The 18,327-nt window shown below is 43.8% G+C and overlaps 1 protein-coding gene across 1 annotated transcript in view; it reads left to right on the top strand.

Annotated features, from left to right (window-relative positions):
- Nucleotides 1-351: 351 nt before the first annotated feature.
- LRRC1 (leucine rich repeat containing 1) overlaps nt 352-18,327 on the top strand; it is a 71,866-nt gene continuing 53,890 nt past the window's right edge. The window contains exons 1-2 of the mRNA XM_054195310.1: nt 352-525; nt 16,634-16,751. Of these exons, the coding sequence (XP_054051285.1) occupies nt 367-525; nt 16,634-16,751 (277 nt within the window). The 5' untranslated portion in view covers nt 352-366. The remainder of the gene's footprint in view (nt 526-16,633; nt 16,752-18,327) is intronic.

Raw genomic sequence — 18,327 nt, 5'->3', positions numbered from 1 at the left:
GCAGCAGCGCGGTGCCCGGCGCCCCGCCATGCCCTTGCGGGGAGGGCAGCGGCCACACCAGGAGCACTAAGGGGGGGTCCCGCACCCCCCTTCTCTTTGCCTCCCCCCTCCCCCCGTTCGGCTCCGGCTCCCGCCCATTGTTCTCCCGGGGCCGCCGCGCTCGCTCCGGGGCCGCTTCCCGCCGCCGCCGGCGCGCTGGATGCGGGTGGCTGCCGCCGGCTGGCCGGGACGCGGGGTGCGCGGCGGCGGAGGGGGCAGCGGCTCCCGCGGCCGGCGGGGAGGAGGGGGCGGCGGTGAGCGGCTGCACCGCCCGCCCCGCCGTGCGTGTCCCCCCCCGTCCCCTCCCCCGCCTCCCCCGGCGGGGCGATGTTCCACTGCATCCCCCTGTGGCGGTGCAACCGCCATGTGGAGTCCATCGACAAGCGGCACTGCTCGCTGGCCGCCGTGCCCGAGGAGATCTACCGCTACAGCCGCAGCCTGGAGGAGCTCCTGCTGGACGCCAACCAGCTCCGCGAACTGCCCAAGGTAAGCCGGGAACGGGGCCGTCCCCCCGACACCCCCCCGCCCCCCCCGCGGTGCCGGTGCCAGCCCCGGCAGGTGCCCGCCGAGCTCCCCCGGGCCGCCCCGCGGCTGCGGTGAGGGGCTGCTGGGTGCCCCGGGGCGGGGCCGGGGGGGATGCTGTGGTATCCCGGCCCCGGGCGGCGTGGGGCCGTCCAGTCTGCGGCGGTGACCCCGGCAGTTCAAGGAGGAGCCGGAGCCCCGGGTCAGCCTTTAGCTTTTCACCGTAGTTTGACGGAAAATGAGCTTTCTGGAGCAAAAGCTGGCGGTGCTCGCCCGGCGGGAGGAAAAGTACTGTTTGGAGGGCAGAGGGGTTAGGGCCGGAGTCATGGGATGTGAATATATGTTGTGATTAACATCACGTCATCGGAATTACGAGACCTTGGAGGGTATTAAACCCTCCCCTTTTTTTCCCTTTTCGGTAGATGTTATCTGCTCTGTACATGGGGGAAAAAAACCCCAAAACCCTCTAGCAGACAACAGCGTTCTCGTTTCTGCCTTCCACTCCTGGAAACTTCGTCATGCAAAACATGAGAGGCGAATAAGCTTTTTGTTTTGTGTTTTTTTTTTTTTTTCTTCTCCGAATTAAGTCCCACGCAGTTGTTAGTGTTTTGCTTCTTGCGGGAAACATGTAGCCAGATTTCTGCGCACAATAATTTTTTTTTTTTTTTTTTTTTTTTGGTAGTATTGCCAAAGGCAAATTCACTTTCAACTCAAAGTGGTTTTGAGACCTCAAGGTGGTACCTGCCAGTGTGACCCCCCTGGCTGGCACTTGCTGGTTTTGGTAGAGAAACTCCATCGGGGTGATTCCAGCGAGTCACTGTTCCACTCCACACGGATACAGGAGGCATACTCCACTTTTGACTTGAACAACCAAGGGCGTTTTTCAGTGTTTCCTCTTTAAACTTTGGACACCTCGTAAGCCTTTGTGAATTGTGGTTGGTTGAGTTTGACACTGGAAGGGAAGTGTTATCTGGAAGCTGCGCCTTAAAACTGCGTGAACTCTTACTAACTTGGAATCCAAGAAGCTGAACTCAGTAGCCAGAGAAATTTTCAAAAGCACCTTTGTTTCCACCTGAGTCAAAGTTGTTCTGTTCATACCCAAATTTAAACAGTCTTACTTGTCTTTTTTTAGTCTCAGTTCTCTCACATAAACTGCTTTTTCACTCTAGGTAGTGAGAGTAGTCATGGTGGAGAAGTTTTCCTGTAGACAGTAGTAAAGACGTTCAGTTGAACTGACGTATTAATTTCGGCTTTTTCTCTTGAAAATCCTGGGTGCAAGTTTGCATCTTGTTGCGACTGAGCTCTTTATCCTTCTGAAGTGGAGCAAAACTGGTTTACTTAGCCTCCGTGTAGTGGGTGCTATTTTTACTTCCAGCAGTTTCTGCTGGCTTTGTGCACAGATGAGACTCAGGACTCTCTCTCTTTTCGTACTAGACTTTTCTTCTTAGTGTTGGCTTTCAGGCTTGTACACTTCTTATTGCGGGGCTGCTGAATATGCTTGTGACTGAAATCCCATTGAGGCCTATGGCTCTCCGTTGTTTTTTAAAAATTAAGAAATCCCCCACAAACTGGGTGCTGAGTACAAATGTAAAGGATGATGTCTGTTGTTCGTGGTATGATGTGGTATTTATTTCTGTAAACAGAGCGCAACTATTCATTGTTTCCCTTCTTCCTTGAACCGTAATATGTGAAATAATAGTCTTTTTTGTCCTGTGGTGGCTAAAAAGACCACTTCTTCCCATTACTGACACGTGAGTACGTATTAAGTCCCATACATGTAAAAAAATAGCTAAGGGGGTAAAAAACCCCAAAAAACCAAACAACAACCCAGGCTCCTTGGCTTTGCAGTGGAATCAAGCAAAAGCTGAAGTTAGAAAGATTTTATTTTTTTTTTTTTTTTATGTGCAGGGATCAGATTACAGGAGTGCCTAAATATACTGTCCGAATATGTTTGTGGGTTTTTAGCTGGCCTAGGAGGAATCCAATGAGATACAACCACAGAGGCATACTTGCTGTATCTGTCCTGAGCGCTTCATGCCTTGTCAGCAATGCAGGAAGGCATTTTTATTAGGGCTTCCTGCACACGGACCTATGAACTTTTCTTGTCAGTTCCTTATTAATGTTTTCTGATAAATGGAATATAGTGCCATCAGCTCATAAGTGTTGACTCTGTAGGAGTTTCGGGTACGAAAATACAGCTGCAGTCTTGGATGTGGAACTGATCTATTGAATCTGGAAATGGATGGGAAGCGCCTCGTTTACAATTGCTACCAGCAAATAGTTTTTAAAAGTTCTGCTATAGGAATCTGGCTGAGGAGAACAGTGGAAGATCTCTCTTTGGAAAGTAGCTACAGGGTACACTGTTCATTCCCCTTTATATGAAAAGTGTAGCGTCGATGCAGACTGCAGATACAGAATTGGAAATAAGTACAAAAAGGAGGGGTACACCATACCTCTGACAGAGGAAACACGAGGGAAATCGTTAGGGCGTGTAATTAACAAACTGTTAGGTCAGCATAGATTTTAGTGGTCATTATGCCCTTAATCTGGTGTAATGCATTATATTAGTCTTACCTTACCTCCATTAAGTTTCTTCTCTATATGCCTAAAGGCAGTAACACAAAATCAAACTGGTTTTGGGCTCAGTTCAGGCCTAAGCAAGTCAGGAGACTTCTTTAACTCTCTCTCTCGGTGGCTGGCTCGTTAGATGTTTTCCCATACTTGATGAAGTCCTGAAGTTCACAGTGATCTGTGCTGATTCCTGGCAAATCATCTCTATGCTGTGCTGATGCCGTCACATATCCTGTAACACCGAGAAGGTGTTTGTGTCACTGAGAAGATTTTGGTCCTCCTTAGGAAACTGCTGCTGTGAAGGCTTACTGTGAAATAGTGAAGAATCGCCCTATAGACTTGCAGGAGTTGGATGGATGAGGAAGACCCCAACTCTGCTGCCCTGCTCTTCATTATATACGCTGGTAGTTCAGACCTCCTCTTCCCAGTGTGGGCAGGTGTGGTCTGAAATGGCTCTTACAGCAGGCAGGAGGTCTCGTGATACTTCTGTGAAACCAAGTAGGTATCGGTGAGTTCTTTTCCCAGCTTTGCCACGCGGCAAGCCTGAGACACCCATGATGGTTTTATCTCCAGACATCTGCTTTCCTTCCACTTGCACAATTTTTTTCATCCCTTCAGATATAAAGTTTTCCGAGGCAGATAAATATCAGCAAGTGGCCTGTTGGAATGCATGAACTGGCTGCACTTCTCTTAAGTTGATGGGGCAACTTGTGTTGGATGCCCACGCTTCCCCACTTCTCCCCTGTTTCTCCCTGCCCCCGTTGCTGTTAAATAGCAATGAAAAGTGTTCTTTGATTGGTTTGCTCTGATACACCAGTAAAACAATATACTCTTAATACACCCTAAAACCTCCATTTTGAGGTACAGAAGTAGTCTTGGTCTTTGTTTAATCTGCGGTCTTTACTAGCATGCTTAAAACCTCTATTATTCTAGAGGACAGTAGAGCACGACATATGTTAGGGTGTTACCAAAAAAACCCCATCAAAACAAGCACACATAAAAGTCCCCTCAAAAGATAGAAGGCAACTCAAAGAATTGCTGTAGTGTCCCATTTGGGAAAGGGCTTGCAGAAAGGCCCAGCAACGTTGCGGCATTGTATGTTATGAGAGTCATCTGAAGTGTCCTCAGGAGAGGAGAAACAAGAAATACACTTGAATTGTCTTGAAAGAATTACTTTGTTGGTTTTATTTTTGTTGTGTTTGCTCACCAAAATGTATGGTGCACCTTTTTTTAAAGGGAGAGGTGTAGGAAGGGTTCATCCGTAAAACATCCGAAACGAAATGTCCAAGAAGCGGAGGGAGGCGGTTTTGCCCCTGCTATTTCCACTCCTCCCTTTGTTTGCTCCCTTGTCCATTAATGCATATGTGGACCATGAAAGAGTGGGCTAACTCAGTTTCTCTCACCCCCTTTTCTCTACAAATATGTTCTTTTCCGAACCTATACCTGTCAGCCTCTCAGGAATACAAGTTATTCATTCTTGTTTGTACAGCAACTTACAAATATCCTTTTGCTACCGCAGAGGGATCCTTTTGGTTTCCCACATCAGTGCTCTGATTCTTTCCCCAGGTCTCAACTGCTCTGCTGGGTCCCTGGATCCCTTCTTGCCTCCCTTCCCTGACTACACGATGGAGAACATGTGCTCGTGTTGACAGCGACCTTTCTCTGCTGTTACCACTCGTGTCGCAGATTCCTTGTCCCGCATGTTCATATTTTCCCATCCTCCCCCGTCCTTAATGTTCCAGGATCTTTGCTTACTTCCTCTGACCTAAACGTCTCTCTCTGCCTTGTGTTTCTGATTCTTTGCTTCCTCTCCTGTCCCTTCTGTGCTGTATTCTCAGCTGCCCTTGCAAACATTTTATTTTACTTTGTTTTACTTGCCTTTACACTCCGCTCTTTCCCCTTCCTTTCTGCTGCCTCCCAGGTTCCCTCTTCTGCTTTTGCCCTTTCTGCAGGATGAGCCAGCCCGGTGGGATGTACTGGAGGAGCAGGCTGTGTGTTATTAAGCTGCTGGTGGTTTTCCACAATACTGAGGTCTCTGTAGCCTTCCTTGGCAGATGTGGCTGTTTTCCCACAGAACAGCAGTTTCTAGCTGTCAGCATGCTTCTCACCACTTCTGCTTTACAAGACAAATTAAAGAGCTGCACCCTTCAGTCCCAAAAGGAAGGGCTTTGTATCGGGGCAGTGGTAGAGTGTGGCTCTTAACTTGCTTAAGTAATTCCTTCTCTGGTGTTGGATCCAAAGTGCCTTCTGTTGAATATTCAATGTATCATCTGATTTGATTGAAAAAAAACCATAGTATGTGGTCACCAGTGTGCACAGAGTGACTTAAAAATGTAGTCTGTGGATTTTTTTTTCTAAACCTGGACCATTTTTATTTTCCTTAGGAGAGAAAACTTGAAGTCTTTTTCAACTCAAGCTGTAATGTGTAATATATCATTTGCTACACGTCAAAAACTACACTTCACCGAAGAGTAGGCTTTCTGGCAAATTGCTTTGATAGAAGAAAATAACACATTCTGCACGATGCATTTCAATAGCTTCTCTAATGAAAAGCATCAGATAAAAATAATATGCTTTCAATTCTATAGATCAGTCTGTAGTTGATGAAATGTTGTTTCCTGCTCTTGTACATGAGAATTTAAGGGCCAATACATCCTGTCAACTTAATTTCTCTGTGCATGGAATTGGCAGTACAAAACTGGATCTCTGCATGTTTTTTTCCCCACTGTTTTGTAAAAAAAAAAAAAAAAAAAAAAAAAAGTTTTTTTATGAACCTTTGAATGCAGTATTATATTTTGGCTCTTATATTAAATCACGAGCATTCTTTGCATTGGTGGGTGGTGGAAATAGCTTGTAACTCTTGTTTTGCTGCTGTTGTGTCTTGCTGCTGCTCAGTTGTTCTACTCGAAGGATAAAATCCACTTTCCCATGAGACTTTTTGCAGATGTTGTTTATGTGGGATCTCCAATAGCAAAAAAAAGAAATTCAAAATTTTATGTATGCACTTAGTTTAGTTAAGAGTCTGCTGAACTCTTTCTTCTTTCGGGGTTTATTTTTATGTAGTGTTTGTAAACCTAATCTGATGCAACTCTCAATCATTTCTCTTTCTGTTTGAGAGAGAGAATCGTAATTTTTCTTCTTGGTGTTTTATGCTAATGCCTCTCTGTAGTTATTTGATTGATGTGAGACCCCTTCCCCGAGAGTGCTGGTTAAACCCCGGCCTCCTCTCGTGCCCCAGTTTCTGTGTGAGAGAAGCCGGTGGTGCGCTGCTGCTTGGCTTTCAGCTTAGCCGGTGCCTGTATCTCCTTATTATGAGTGGTGTTGAAATTCAGGGTGCTGTTATCATACCAAAATCTTGTGAAAGCTCCTTAAGAAAAAGTCCCTCTGTTCTTCCTGTACCACACCTCTGTCTCAGGAAAAAAACCCAAAACAAACCAAACCCCTTTTAGACTAAATTTCACTGTTCTACTATAGTTTCTCCCATTATGCAACTGTAAGCCTGAAAGATGCTTGCTTGGTCAATGGCCAGTAATCTTCTGTGGAAAGAGATTATATCATACTATACCTCTCTCTAAATTTGTGCTCACGGGTTGTAGCCATGCCTTCTTAAAACGTAAACATCTAGAAGCTTTATTTCCTTTTTTTCAAATTTATAGATCTCATTGGGATCACAGATATGTGCTGGGATATCTCACATGATCGGAGTGCTGCAATGGATGAAAACAGGCTCTTAAAGGACAGGGCAGGAAGGGAAGGATGAGGAGTTGCCCTTCATGTGGGAGAGCAGCCAGGGATATGTGGAGCTTTGCCCTGGGATGGATGATGGGCCAGCTAAGAGCAGGTTGGGATTAGTGGGTGACATTGTTTTGGGTGTCTGCTGTAGACTGCCTGATCAGGAAGAAGTAGTAGGTGATGCCTTCTTCAGATAACTGGAAGAAGCCTCACGTTTGCAGGCCCAGGTCCTCATGTGGGTCTTGAACCACCCTGACACCTGCTGGAAGGACAACACAGCAGGACATAAGCAACCCAGGAGTTTTCTGGAGTGCACTGATGACTTCCTAACACAGGTGATCAAGGAGTCAATGGACAAAGGTGCTCTGTTGGGCCTTGTACTTATAAATAAGAAAGGACCGGTTGAGATGTGAAGGTCGGAGTTGCAGTGGCTGTAGTGACCATGAGATGATGGAGTTCAGAATACTGAGAGGAAGGAACAGCACAGAAAGCAACATCACAACCCTGGACTTCAGGAAACAGGCTTTGGCATGTTCAGGGATCTGCTTGGAGGTGTTTGATAAAAAAGATGTTTATGCTGCCATTCAGAGGGCCATTGACAGGCTGGAGAAATGGGCAGAGAAGGAATCTCATTAAAGTCAGTAAAGAGACATACAAAGCCCTGCATGCACTTGGGGAGGAATAGTCCCGTTGTCCAGTACAGGCTGGGGGGAGCAACCATCTGGAAAGCAGCTTTTCAGAAAAAGGCCCTGTGTGACCTATTGGACAGGTTGACTGTGAGCCAGCAATGCTCCCTCATGGCAAAGAAGGCTGAGGGTATCTTGGGCTGCATTAGGAAAAGTGTTGCCAGCAGGTGATCCTTCTACTCTGGCCAGCACTGGAGGAAACACACCTGGAGTGCTGTGTCCAGCGCTGGGCTTCCCAGAAGAAGAGAATCATGGGCATACTGGACCACAAAGGCTATTAAGGGCGTGAAGCATCTGTCATGAGAAGAGACTGAAAGAGCTGGGATAGTTTAGCCTTGAGAAGAAAAAGGCTCATGGGATCTTATTGGTGTATATAAATACCTGATGAGAGGGTATAAAGAAGACAGAGCAAAACTCTTCTTGGGGTGTCCTGTGACATTATAAGAGGCACAGACTGAAACACAGGAAATTTTGTCTGAAATAAGAAAACACTTTTTTCACTGTGAGGTTGGTCAAACACTGGCGCACAGGCTGCCCAGAGAGGTTGTGGAGTCTCCATCTTCGGAGATGCTCAGAACTTGACTGGACATGGTCCCAGGTAAGCTGCTTTAGGCGACTCGTACTTTGAGCAGGGCGTTTGGATAGACTAGATGATCTTCAAGAGGTCCCGTCCAACCTCAACTGTTCTATGATTCTGTAGAGGTCATGTCAAGGAGTTTACCTGTCTTTAGCTTTGATATTTTTAATGATGCAAGTAGAATTGTCGTGGTTTTCCCTGTTTATTCACCCTCAAATGTGAATATTCACCTTTTAACATAACATTGATAGTGTCATGCTGGTTTTGCACATCTTGTTGTAAATCCTTGAAATACCAGTAGACGATTTGAACAAGCATGTACTTCCAGTTAATATCAGAGAGAGAACTATGCCACTCTGTGGAACTTAAGTAGACTGTATGCACACAGTAAAGGTAGTTTTACTGAAAGTTTAAGAATCTTTTTCAGTATGACAAATGCTATGTGAAATACTTTCTAAGAACACCTGCAACTTTACAACTTCAGTGTCTTCAGAATACTAACCTTTTGTAAAAAAACTTTTGTGGGCGTAGTCAATTAGTACTAGTGTGCAATGCATGCTTGAATTATTACAATAAATAATGGTTTGTAAAGAAGCAGCATTGGATCCTTATATTAACATCCCTCTAAACATAGAACACTGTGCTGAAGGCTCCAAATAAGTTTATCAGATAAATATCTAGTTTTTCTGCTAGATTCCAGATTTTTCTGTTTTGTTGCTTAAGACTTGAAGAAGCTACTTTGCCTTTCAACATCGAATTTGAAAGACCGCAGTCTGAGGGGAGCAGACTGGTCTGGTGTCCCCTAGGAAGTCTGACTTCCCTGTTAATGTCCCTGAGATTGTTCAGAAGATTTTGAAGTCTGCTTGGTTTGAAATATTTTCTAATGTCAGTTTTTTTTCTGTAGTAGCAGTGGAGTTCTATTGATTTTTGACCTTGGTTAGAAGAAAGTAATTAGGTGGTTATGTTTCAATACTTCTAACTTTTTTTTTTTTCTGTAAGGGGTGTGTTGTTGTAGTAAATTGGTAGGATCCCCTTCTCCATGTGATGTACACAGGTAAGACAAGGTTTGTGGGCAAAGATTATACGTCTGTAGCTCTGAAATCAATTATAGAATTATTTTTCTAATTATATCAGCTGGTCTAAAAAAAGATGTTACCTCCTGCCAAACAATCTTGTATACTGGAAAAATGCATGCTACAAATTCATTAGTGAGATTAAATGTGGTTGAGGTTTTTTTTTTTTTGTTTTTGTTTCTCCAAATGACAAATGCATTTAACTGCAATGAATCCATATTTCATTGTAGCAGATGTTTTCTGGCCTCTCTCAAAGGCAGAGATGGTCCCTCCCACCGCTGTGCTCTAATGGCTGTGGCATCAAGTGCTCTTTAACCTTTGTTGCCTCTGCTTAATTGACATAAAAGAGAAAGTAAATCCTTGCCTGCCAGGAAACAGTATGAGGCAACCTGTTCAATGCATCTCTCAGTAGAGCAGTATTTGGATTCAGTGCTGCAGTGTATTGCGTTTTGAGAGTGGATAGTCCCTTGTTTATTTTTTTAAAATGGATGGTAACGACCGAGATGAGGACCTGCAACTGGCCCGTCATTGACTGTAGGTGAGAAAATGGCAGGTGCTCTGAAAATTGGGGCCAGAAACGAAGCGGGTAGATGCTGAATGGCAGCTTCAGTGAGGCATCGGTTACCGTTTTTGCTCTGTCTCCTGTAGACCCCCCCATAACCCTTCTGCCTGGCTAATCCTTCATCCTTTGGAGGGGGAGATAGCAGTTGCAACGTGTGGTTCCGTTTAGGGTATATGCCCATGAACTGTGATCTTTCGTGAATACTTTCTCTTCTTGTGAAATCTAGTGATTTTATTAACATTTTGTATGGATTCCTGCTTGAATGTCTGCCCCGTGCCATCTTTCATTGTTATTCATGATGACAAACTTGGTGCTAGTATGCTGCAAGAGCAAAGTACAGCTTCAACATATTCTACAAACATTTTAGGGCATGTGAAACAATCTTCCACCATTCCAAAAATCTGTAGAAGTTCTGGTTTTGCCATGAAACTTGTGGAGATGGGATTAGAGACCTCAGCTGCATGAAGCAGTTGTCCATTGCTGGCTTGCCACCTAGCAAGGAGGCAGAGGTCTGCATATCATGGCCCACCACCAGCTGCTGCTGCATCTCCTCATGTCTTGAGAGGAAATCTAGTAGCTGCTTACAGTAACACTTTGATACAGCGTCATCAACTGCATGATGACTCTGCTGTGCTGCTCTCTTAGTACTTTCTTTGAAAATTAAAGCGTGTTTGGCACAGAGGAACATGAGGGATCCACATTTGTGAAACCCTGTTGCCCTCACCAGCTGTCCCTGCTCGCAGCTGAAGGCAGGTGGGAGTGATTTGAGGGATCCTGATGTTGGTAGCAGGCTTGTGGGAGATGCCAAGCTGATAACGCCCATACTAGGCTTCATTGGAGTCTGCTGGGACCTTGTTACACACTTCATGAATCCGGAGCAGGATCCAGCTTCCTCATCGTTTCGTTGTGCAATTGGTTAGGATGTGCTTCTAGGGGAAGGTGTCCCCTTTCACTGCTCTTGCTGGTTTTCCTCCGTGCTCCCACTCCTGCTCCTGGCGAGTGTCTCTGGGACAAATTTTAAGATGACGATATACAGGATTGCATCCTAGAAGGAAATTTTTGCTTACAAGTGAGTTGTGGCTTTCGACTGGGGGTGCCTTGCGGCCTGAGTGGAAGGCAGGGCGTGTTACAGCTCGCTGTAGGTGTAAGTGTGGCCATGTTCTCGTCGACTCCTGGCTGGTACGTCCAGTGGCTGACTTCAGAGCAGAAGCAATGTCCGAAATCCCACCAGTCAGTTAGCGTAGGGCATCAAGTATCCCGTCCCCTCGGAAACCTTACCACTGAGTGTCCCCTATGGATGGGCTTTCACGGAGTTGACTATTGAGGACTCTTACAAGAGAGGTGGGGGAGGAACGAGGAGAAGCTTGCCCTTCCCTCTTCACCTTTGCCCTTCTGACAGGCAGGGGGAATGTGTTTGTATATAACTGTTTGGTAATAACCACAGCCTGATTATTAAACACATCCCCAGGAAGCAGAACACTTGAATTCAGTGCTGCTTCTGCCTCACTTGATTTAATCCTTGCTCTTAGAATCATAGAGTCATAGAATCGTTTTGGTTGGAAGATACCTTTAAGATCATCAAGTCCAACCGTTAACCTAGCACTGCCAAGTCGACCACTAAACCACGTCCCTAAGCACTACATCTGCGCATCTTTTAAAAGCCTCCAGGGGTGGTGACTCAACCACTTCCCTGGGCAGCCTGCTCCAATGCTGGAAGACCCTTTCTGTGAAGAAATTTTTCCTAATATCCATCCTAAACCCCCCCCGGCACAACTTGAGGCCATTTCTTCTTGTCCTATCGACTGTTACTTGGGAGAAGAGACTGACCCCCACCTCTCTACAACCTCCTTTCAGGTAGTTGTAGAGAGTGATGAGGTCTCCCCTCAGCCTCCTCTTCTCCAGGCTAAACAACCCCAGCTCCCTCAGCCGCTCCTCATAAGACTTGTTTTCCAGACCCCCCACCAGCTTCGTTGCCGTTCTCTGGACGCTCTCCAGCACCTCAGTGTCTTTTTTGTGCTGAGGGGCCCAAAACTGAACATGGTACTTGATGTGGGGCCTCAACAGTGGCAAGTACAGGGGTACGATCAACTTCTTAGTCCTGCTGGCCACACTATTCCTGATGCAGGCCAGGACGCTGTTGGCCTTCTTGGCCACCTGGGCACACTGCTGCGTCTGACCACCAAGCTGCATGGTAACCTAAAGAAAAGTTGGGCTTGCCCTGCTGTCTTGCTGAAGCCGTGCAATGGTACAGACGAAAAAACAACTTCTAGGGGCCAAAAGCAAGTGATGGAGAACCTGGCTGGAGAGCTGGAAAGCATTGTGTCAGCCTTGCTGCGAGGTTATTTCGCAGATTTGATGCCTTATCTTGTTCACGGCTTTGCTTACCAAAATCTCATTGCAGCTTCTGCTTGTGTTTGCCTGAAGAAAGACCTTTTCCCGAGGTCTTTCTGAGGCAGTATAACAAAGGTGGGGGAAGGATTGATTGCAGTTTCTCTTATCTGGCGACTGAAAGAGGACACGAAGCTAGTGAATGGAAGTGAACAAACAAAGCGAAGGCTTCCCCCATTGATTTTTTTTATTTACAATGTAGAAGAAGAAAATGGAGCCTGAAGTACGATTTGAATCAGGAATGCAATTAGGAGTTAAACAATGTTTAAATTACTGTGTGTCGCTTTTTAATTCTAAAGTGCAGGTATCCTTTAGCTGGTCAGCTATAAGTTTGGAAAATGGGTGAAATAAATATAGATGGAGTTTAAGAAACAGGACCTAGTAACATCTTGTGTCTTGGTAGTTTACATAATTCCTTTTTGAATATAATACTGTAATTTCCTGAAGAAGCCTTAAAAGCTGAGGCAGCATGCATATGTTGAAAATCTGTATTGGTGTCTAAGGGAAACTTGACATAAGAGCAAGTACTCACAAATTTTTAAGCTTGTCAGCAACAGCTCAAGTGCCTGCACCAAAAAAAAAAAAAAGGAATAATCTCTTTCTATACTGTGTGAATATAACCCTGAAACTGGAGTTAATTTGCAGTTTTCTTCCTTCTCTCCCTGTTGTTCTGATTTCTGCTGCTCATGCTGGCCCACCTCGAAAATTAGGCAGTGTATTTCATAAAGGTTCTAATTTTAATTCTTTTTGCTGCTAGTAGTAGCCTTTTTATGGAAACATTTTGCTTAACACAGTAGTCATTTAGTTATGCTACCTATGCCAAATGGGTTTGGAGTGTGACATGTCTCTGGCACTGGAAAGGCTCTGGCAGTGAGATGTTGCATCTCACGTTAAGCAGAGTTTGCTGCAAGTAGGGCTTCATGCCCTCCTGTGTTCTTTATTTCAATTGCCAGTTGTTTTTGTCTATTTCCTTTTATTTATTTATCTTTTTATTTTCCATCGGGAAAGGTGCTGAAGCATTCAGGCAAGATTCTCGGGCATGAATGTTTTTTGTTGCGGGAGTGAACCATTGAAAGAAAGCCAGCAACATGTGGTGCTTTGGCCACTTCCGCAGGAGAAAATCTTGAGTTTTATCAGTCCTACTAGTTTGGTTTAATTCTGTTAACTTTTATTTCTAGAATCGAGTGCCAGTTGTAGTGGTATTCTTAAAAAAAAAAAAAAAAAAAGAAAAAATTATAAAAAATGAGGACTATGGGATCACACTGTCTTTTTATACTTTATCTCTTTTTTCTTCTTCTTCTTTTTATTCTATTGGCTGACATTGACCCAATTTTGTCAGAATTATTTATTCTTTTTTTTAAAATATGTGGCTGGGTGGAGGAGAGAGACTAGTTTTCCAGTGTGGGAAGGACTCTGTTCGAGTTGTGTGTTCTTAGAAAATTCATGTTAGAGAAACCTCTACAAATTCTTTGATAGCAGGAAAGGCTTCAATTGAAGGTTGGGAATTGCCACTACATAGAAAGTTGTAGGCTTCTTTACTGCTGATGCTCATGGAATTATTTGTCTCATTGAAGTGCTATTAATTAGGCTGGCTAAACTGAGCAGCATTAAAAGTGTTGCCAAGATACTCGTAGAGACGTCGGGTCTGCAATCAAAACCTGCTATTAGAGCGTGCTGGGTGGATGTGCTGCTCCGGCCAACAACCCCATTGCGCTTCGGTTCGTGTGAGAGCTTTTCAAATAGCGACTGAACTGTGCCTGATACATCAAATTAGGAACGTGTTTCTGGTTGGCATATATTTAAGAAATTACAGGTATTTTTATATATATACATACACATATGTATATTTATATTTGACCTCTATTCAGTATACTCTTAATTATCTTTGTTCTCTGTGGTCTTTTTGACAGGTAAAACAAACAGGGCATAAAGGAGGCGCTTTTGCCTCTCCAGTTGCGCTTTAGAGCGCTAATGATGTGGATAAAGGAAGAATAGTTACTGAAATGGGAGTAGGATGTAGTAACATGCAAGAGTGATTGAGTTCTGCAGTTTAAAGGAAAAAAACAAGAAGTTCAAAGAAATGCCATTCACATAACTGCAGCTCTGATTTTTATCTAGGAAATGGTGTCATTCATTAAAAATTGTTATGCAAACTAGAAATGAAGCTTCCAGTTAATTTTTCTTTTAAGTAGTCAGTTAAAGAAACAGGAATGCTTTTAACTATTGTGCAATTTTGTTTGTTGCACATTTAATAAACATACACAACACTGACGCGTGGTGTGGTGAGGGCCCTCAAACCTTCCTAGGGATGCCAGCTCTTCATAGCTTTTTGTGACCATTCTGCCTTTTAACCGTGTTCTTCCTATCTTTTCTCACTTGCCATTGTAGAGCATCTCTGGCAAGGACAGCTGTTGCTTATGGGAAGATTTGTAATAGAACATCAATATTTTTAACTGTCATATAGTTAAGCAGCTACACGCTGGCTGAGGAACACTTTTTGGCAAGTATTTATTTTGGACAGTGTTAGGACAGATTGGGATGTCTTCTGTGGAGCGTACTCCTGCTGTGTTTTCACAAAAGTATCTTTAAGTGCTTTTCTAAGCTTCTGATGGATTCTTGGTTTAGTCATATTAATAAATATTTAGCAAAAGAGACGGCATTTGTTTTGGAAGATAAAAAATGTTAATGACGTGAAAAGGCAGTTATGGATCTTGTAAGGACAAAGGAGGATTAAAAAAACATCGGTGGCTTTTTAAATTGTGATATATGTTTTTAGGGAGCTAGAAATGTGGAACTGTAAATGTTTTTTTATCTCCCTCATGCAATTTCAACTCTGTTATCAATGGCCTTTAATACTTGGAAGGGGACAGAATGCCACTCCGACTCAAAAAATGCTTTTGAATTTTCACTTCAGATCTGGTGCATCTTTTGACTGCTGAGTGTTTATAAACTTTTTAAAGCTCTATCCTTTTTATTCCCTGAAAGGAACCCCTGTTTTTGAGGGAAAACCACATTAATGTCAGTTGTGTTTTACTTTTCTGTGATAAGGAACAACAATGTGTATTGAAAAATTGGTGCTGAGGTTGCAAAACATTGCACTTAAAACTTGATTTATGAACTTCGGCCTAAGATGCTGAGACTAAGACTGGAAACTTGTATCATAATGCAGATTTGTAAGACTTTTTTTTTTTTTAATTTGTCTCCTAGTAAGACGCCGGTATTACTGCCTGATCTTGTGTCAATCTAAGATAGAAACATTCAGAGCACACACTACAGCGCCTTAAAAAAAAAGTAAAATCATAGTAAAAAAGGTGCTAATTTCCAAGACAGGATTGTAGGTGATGGAATGTAGGTAGATACCCAAAACTTGCTATCATCTTCGTGTTGCCCTGAGGGGCAAAACCCGTGAGGGTACAGACATGCACACATGCCAGGAGGGGGGGAGATGCACAGGATCTGATTACCAGGAAAAAATGCCGCTGCTGTCTGGGGACACAGAAGGCTCTCAAAATTTGAGGCATCTGATCAGCTTTCGTCAAGACGACTTGCATTTAATTCATTTAATTCTGCACCAGTCCTCACCCCTTGCAGTCGCTCTCATTCAAAGGCCTGTCTGGAAGAGGGGAAAGCTGTGAGGAGATAAAGGCCCTGCAGCTTTCCTGGAGATGCCTACATCTTAATCAGTTTTTAATAACCATTCTGTTATTCAATCACCGGCTGCTCCCAGGGCCTGGGGTTGGCCTGATGTGCAGCTTGGCCTGTCTCCTTTGATGGTTGTTCTGTCCTGGGGGGGTGCCAGACCCTCCGGGCCCATAGCCGGGCGTGAGGGAAAGTTATGGCCCTGCCTGCATTGCGTGCACATGTCTGCACTGTAGAGGGTTTGGGTTCCTCTTCAAGCTGGAAAGACCTGGAATCGTGCGTATCCCACCAACTTTCATTAGTCCTTCCGAAACTGGGCCGCGGAGCGGAGGATGTTTGAGGCTGGAGAGAGCCTTCCCGAGGGAGGCTGGCTCCGTAACCTGGTTGGTTATGGCGTTCGCCGGTGAAGAAGACCTTGGCAGCCCCTCTCTGTGGGTTTTCTGGTTCGTCCTTTAGAAGTGTCTCTCTGCACTAACTTCCTAATGAGCCCCGGTGTGTAATTAGGATGTTTTTAATTACCCTGCTGGGTAATCTCGCCGCATTAATGATTCTGAAGCAGGCACTCTGCATTTTGCTATTGTCTGTCTGCTGTCATCTTTAGTAGCAAGCTTTACAGATGGCTTTTTTTTTTTAAATAAATTTTCATTTTAGGTAAAACGGTCTGTTTGCATGTAAAAATTAAAACGTTCGTTCTGATGCAGGTCTGAAAGAGGTTTGCATAACTGACTTTAAACAATAACTTTAATTAGCTCAAATTTTGAAAGCGGCTTCCAGTTATTGCTTATCATGCTTCTATGTGAGTTATGTGAATATTGTCTGACATGGAATTTTTCCTTTCTTTCAGCCTTTCTTCCAACTTGTGAAGTTACGGAAACTTGGACTTAGTGATAATGAAATCCAGCGGCTCCCTCCAGAAATAGCAAATTTCATGCAGCTGGTGGAACTTGATTTGTCTCGGAATGGTAAGCTCCAATGTTAACTTGTTCAATTCTATACTGTCCTATGACACGGTCTATGTTAGTAGGGTTTTTCTGTCTCTGAAGCTGCTATCTGTGTCCTGCAAAACACTTTTCCATGTAATTCATGGATTTGCCTGTAGTTCTAGATGGGAAGGAACGAAAGCGCAGAGGAGAGCCGGTGGTAGAAATACAGTAATAATATAATGCTTGACTGTAGTTCTGCCTTTCTGAGAGCCTGCTTTATTTTCCAATTTAAAGCAATTTATTTCCAATTTACATCCTATTTTTATGTGGGTATTTACAAGTGTAAATTTCCAGTTTACATCCTGTTTTTATGTGTGTATCTGTCACAATGTTGATTTCTTTCCCCGAGCTCTCTGAAACACCTAGTATTTAAGAAGAAAAAAAAAAAGCGATTGAAAGAAGAAAAGCTTCTTTCTGTCCAAAAAAAGGCTGCCTATGGGTTATAAGTCCAGCTCTTCATCTCTGCGCTCCTTACCTGTGATTAGCAAGAGGCAGAGTGCTGGTATTTCTGGTTGTACTTCTGGAAGAAGAATCAGTCTGTTTGTCACCTGCAGAGATAAATTCAGAAAAGGGTGCTGGGAGAAACTATCTTTTAAAATGTGCTGTTTGAAACCACATGGGCTTATCATTGGGTTGTAAAGTTTGCTGCTTGTATTGTCTTGAGCTGTGTTGGAATGAAAACAGTTTGTTGTTTTTTTTTTTTAACTTTTTTTTTTTTGTCTGGCCTGGTGAACTTATCAGTTCTGCAAGAAGTTCCAGGGCTGGTGGGTCACCTTTAAGCAGCCTTATGACCCAGTGATCTAGAAATGGCGAATCCGTGTTACCAAATCAGAGCAACTGTCAGCTATTCTTGCCTCCTTATATGCAGTGGCTACGCACAAAACGCGCTCTGAGGTGTGATGGATGGGGTGGGGGAGAGCAAGGTTGCATAACCGTGTAAATAAGTGAGGGATGTAACTGAATATTCGAGAGAAGCAACAGTGCAACAGGGAGCCTTTTTTTCTTTACGGTTTTTCTTTACGGTTTTTCTTTACGGTTTTTCAACTTCATAGTGACCCTTTGCCACTGAAGAATATTCAGTGGCCACTTCACCTCCTGTAACTGTCTGAAATTTGCGTATTTGTTTGATGCTTTTAATGCCGTCTTTATCTGATAATATAATTGATGAAGTATAATGAGTCTCCAGGCAGTTGCTGAAAAATTTCTGTGTACCATATAACTTTATGCACATTGGCAAAATCTGGTAAGAGAAGAAAACTGGAAAAAATCTGAGAGACAGAAGAAACACATTAGTTAAAACATTTTAGAAATACACAAGCATTAATTGTCGTGGTATTTTGGCTACTGAGTTTGGCTGAGTTGTGTGCTGTCTGTGACAGACCTTATATGAAAGGAAACACTCTGTTGGCTTAGTAATTCTCTTTGCAAATGAATAACTAGCTGCAAAAGAGCTGGTGGATCAGAGCCATGTGAACTCTTCTCAGCCTGACTTGGAAGCTGGCTGGAGAGCTCAACTGTAACGAGAACAGATGGTGTGAATGTTTATGGTTGGGCA

The sequence above is a fragment of the Rissa tridactyla genome, chromosome 3 (assembly GCF_028500815.1).
Source record: "Rissa tridactyla isolate bRisTri1 chromosome 3, bRisTri1.patW.cur.20221130, whole genome shotgun sequence".
Taxonomy (NCBI): Eukaryota; Metazoa; Chordata; class Aves; order Charadriiformes; family Laridae; genus Rissa; species Rissa tridactyla.
Note: the sequence above shows the minus strand (reverse complement) of the source record. Positions and strands in the feature narration are given on the sequence as shown.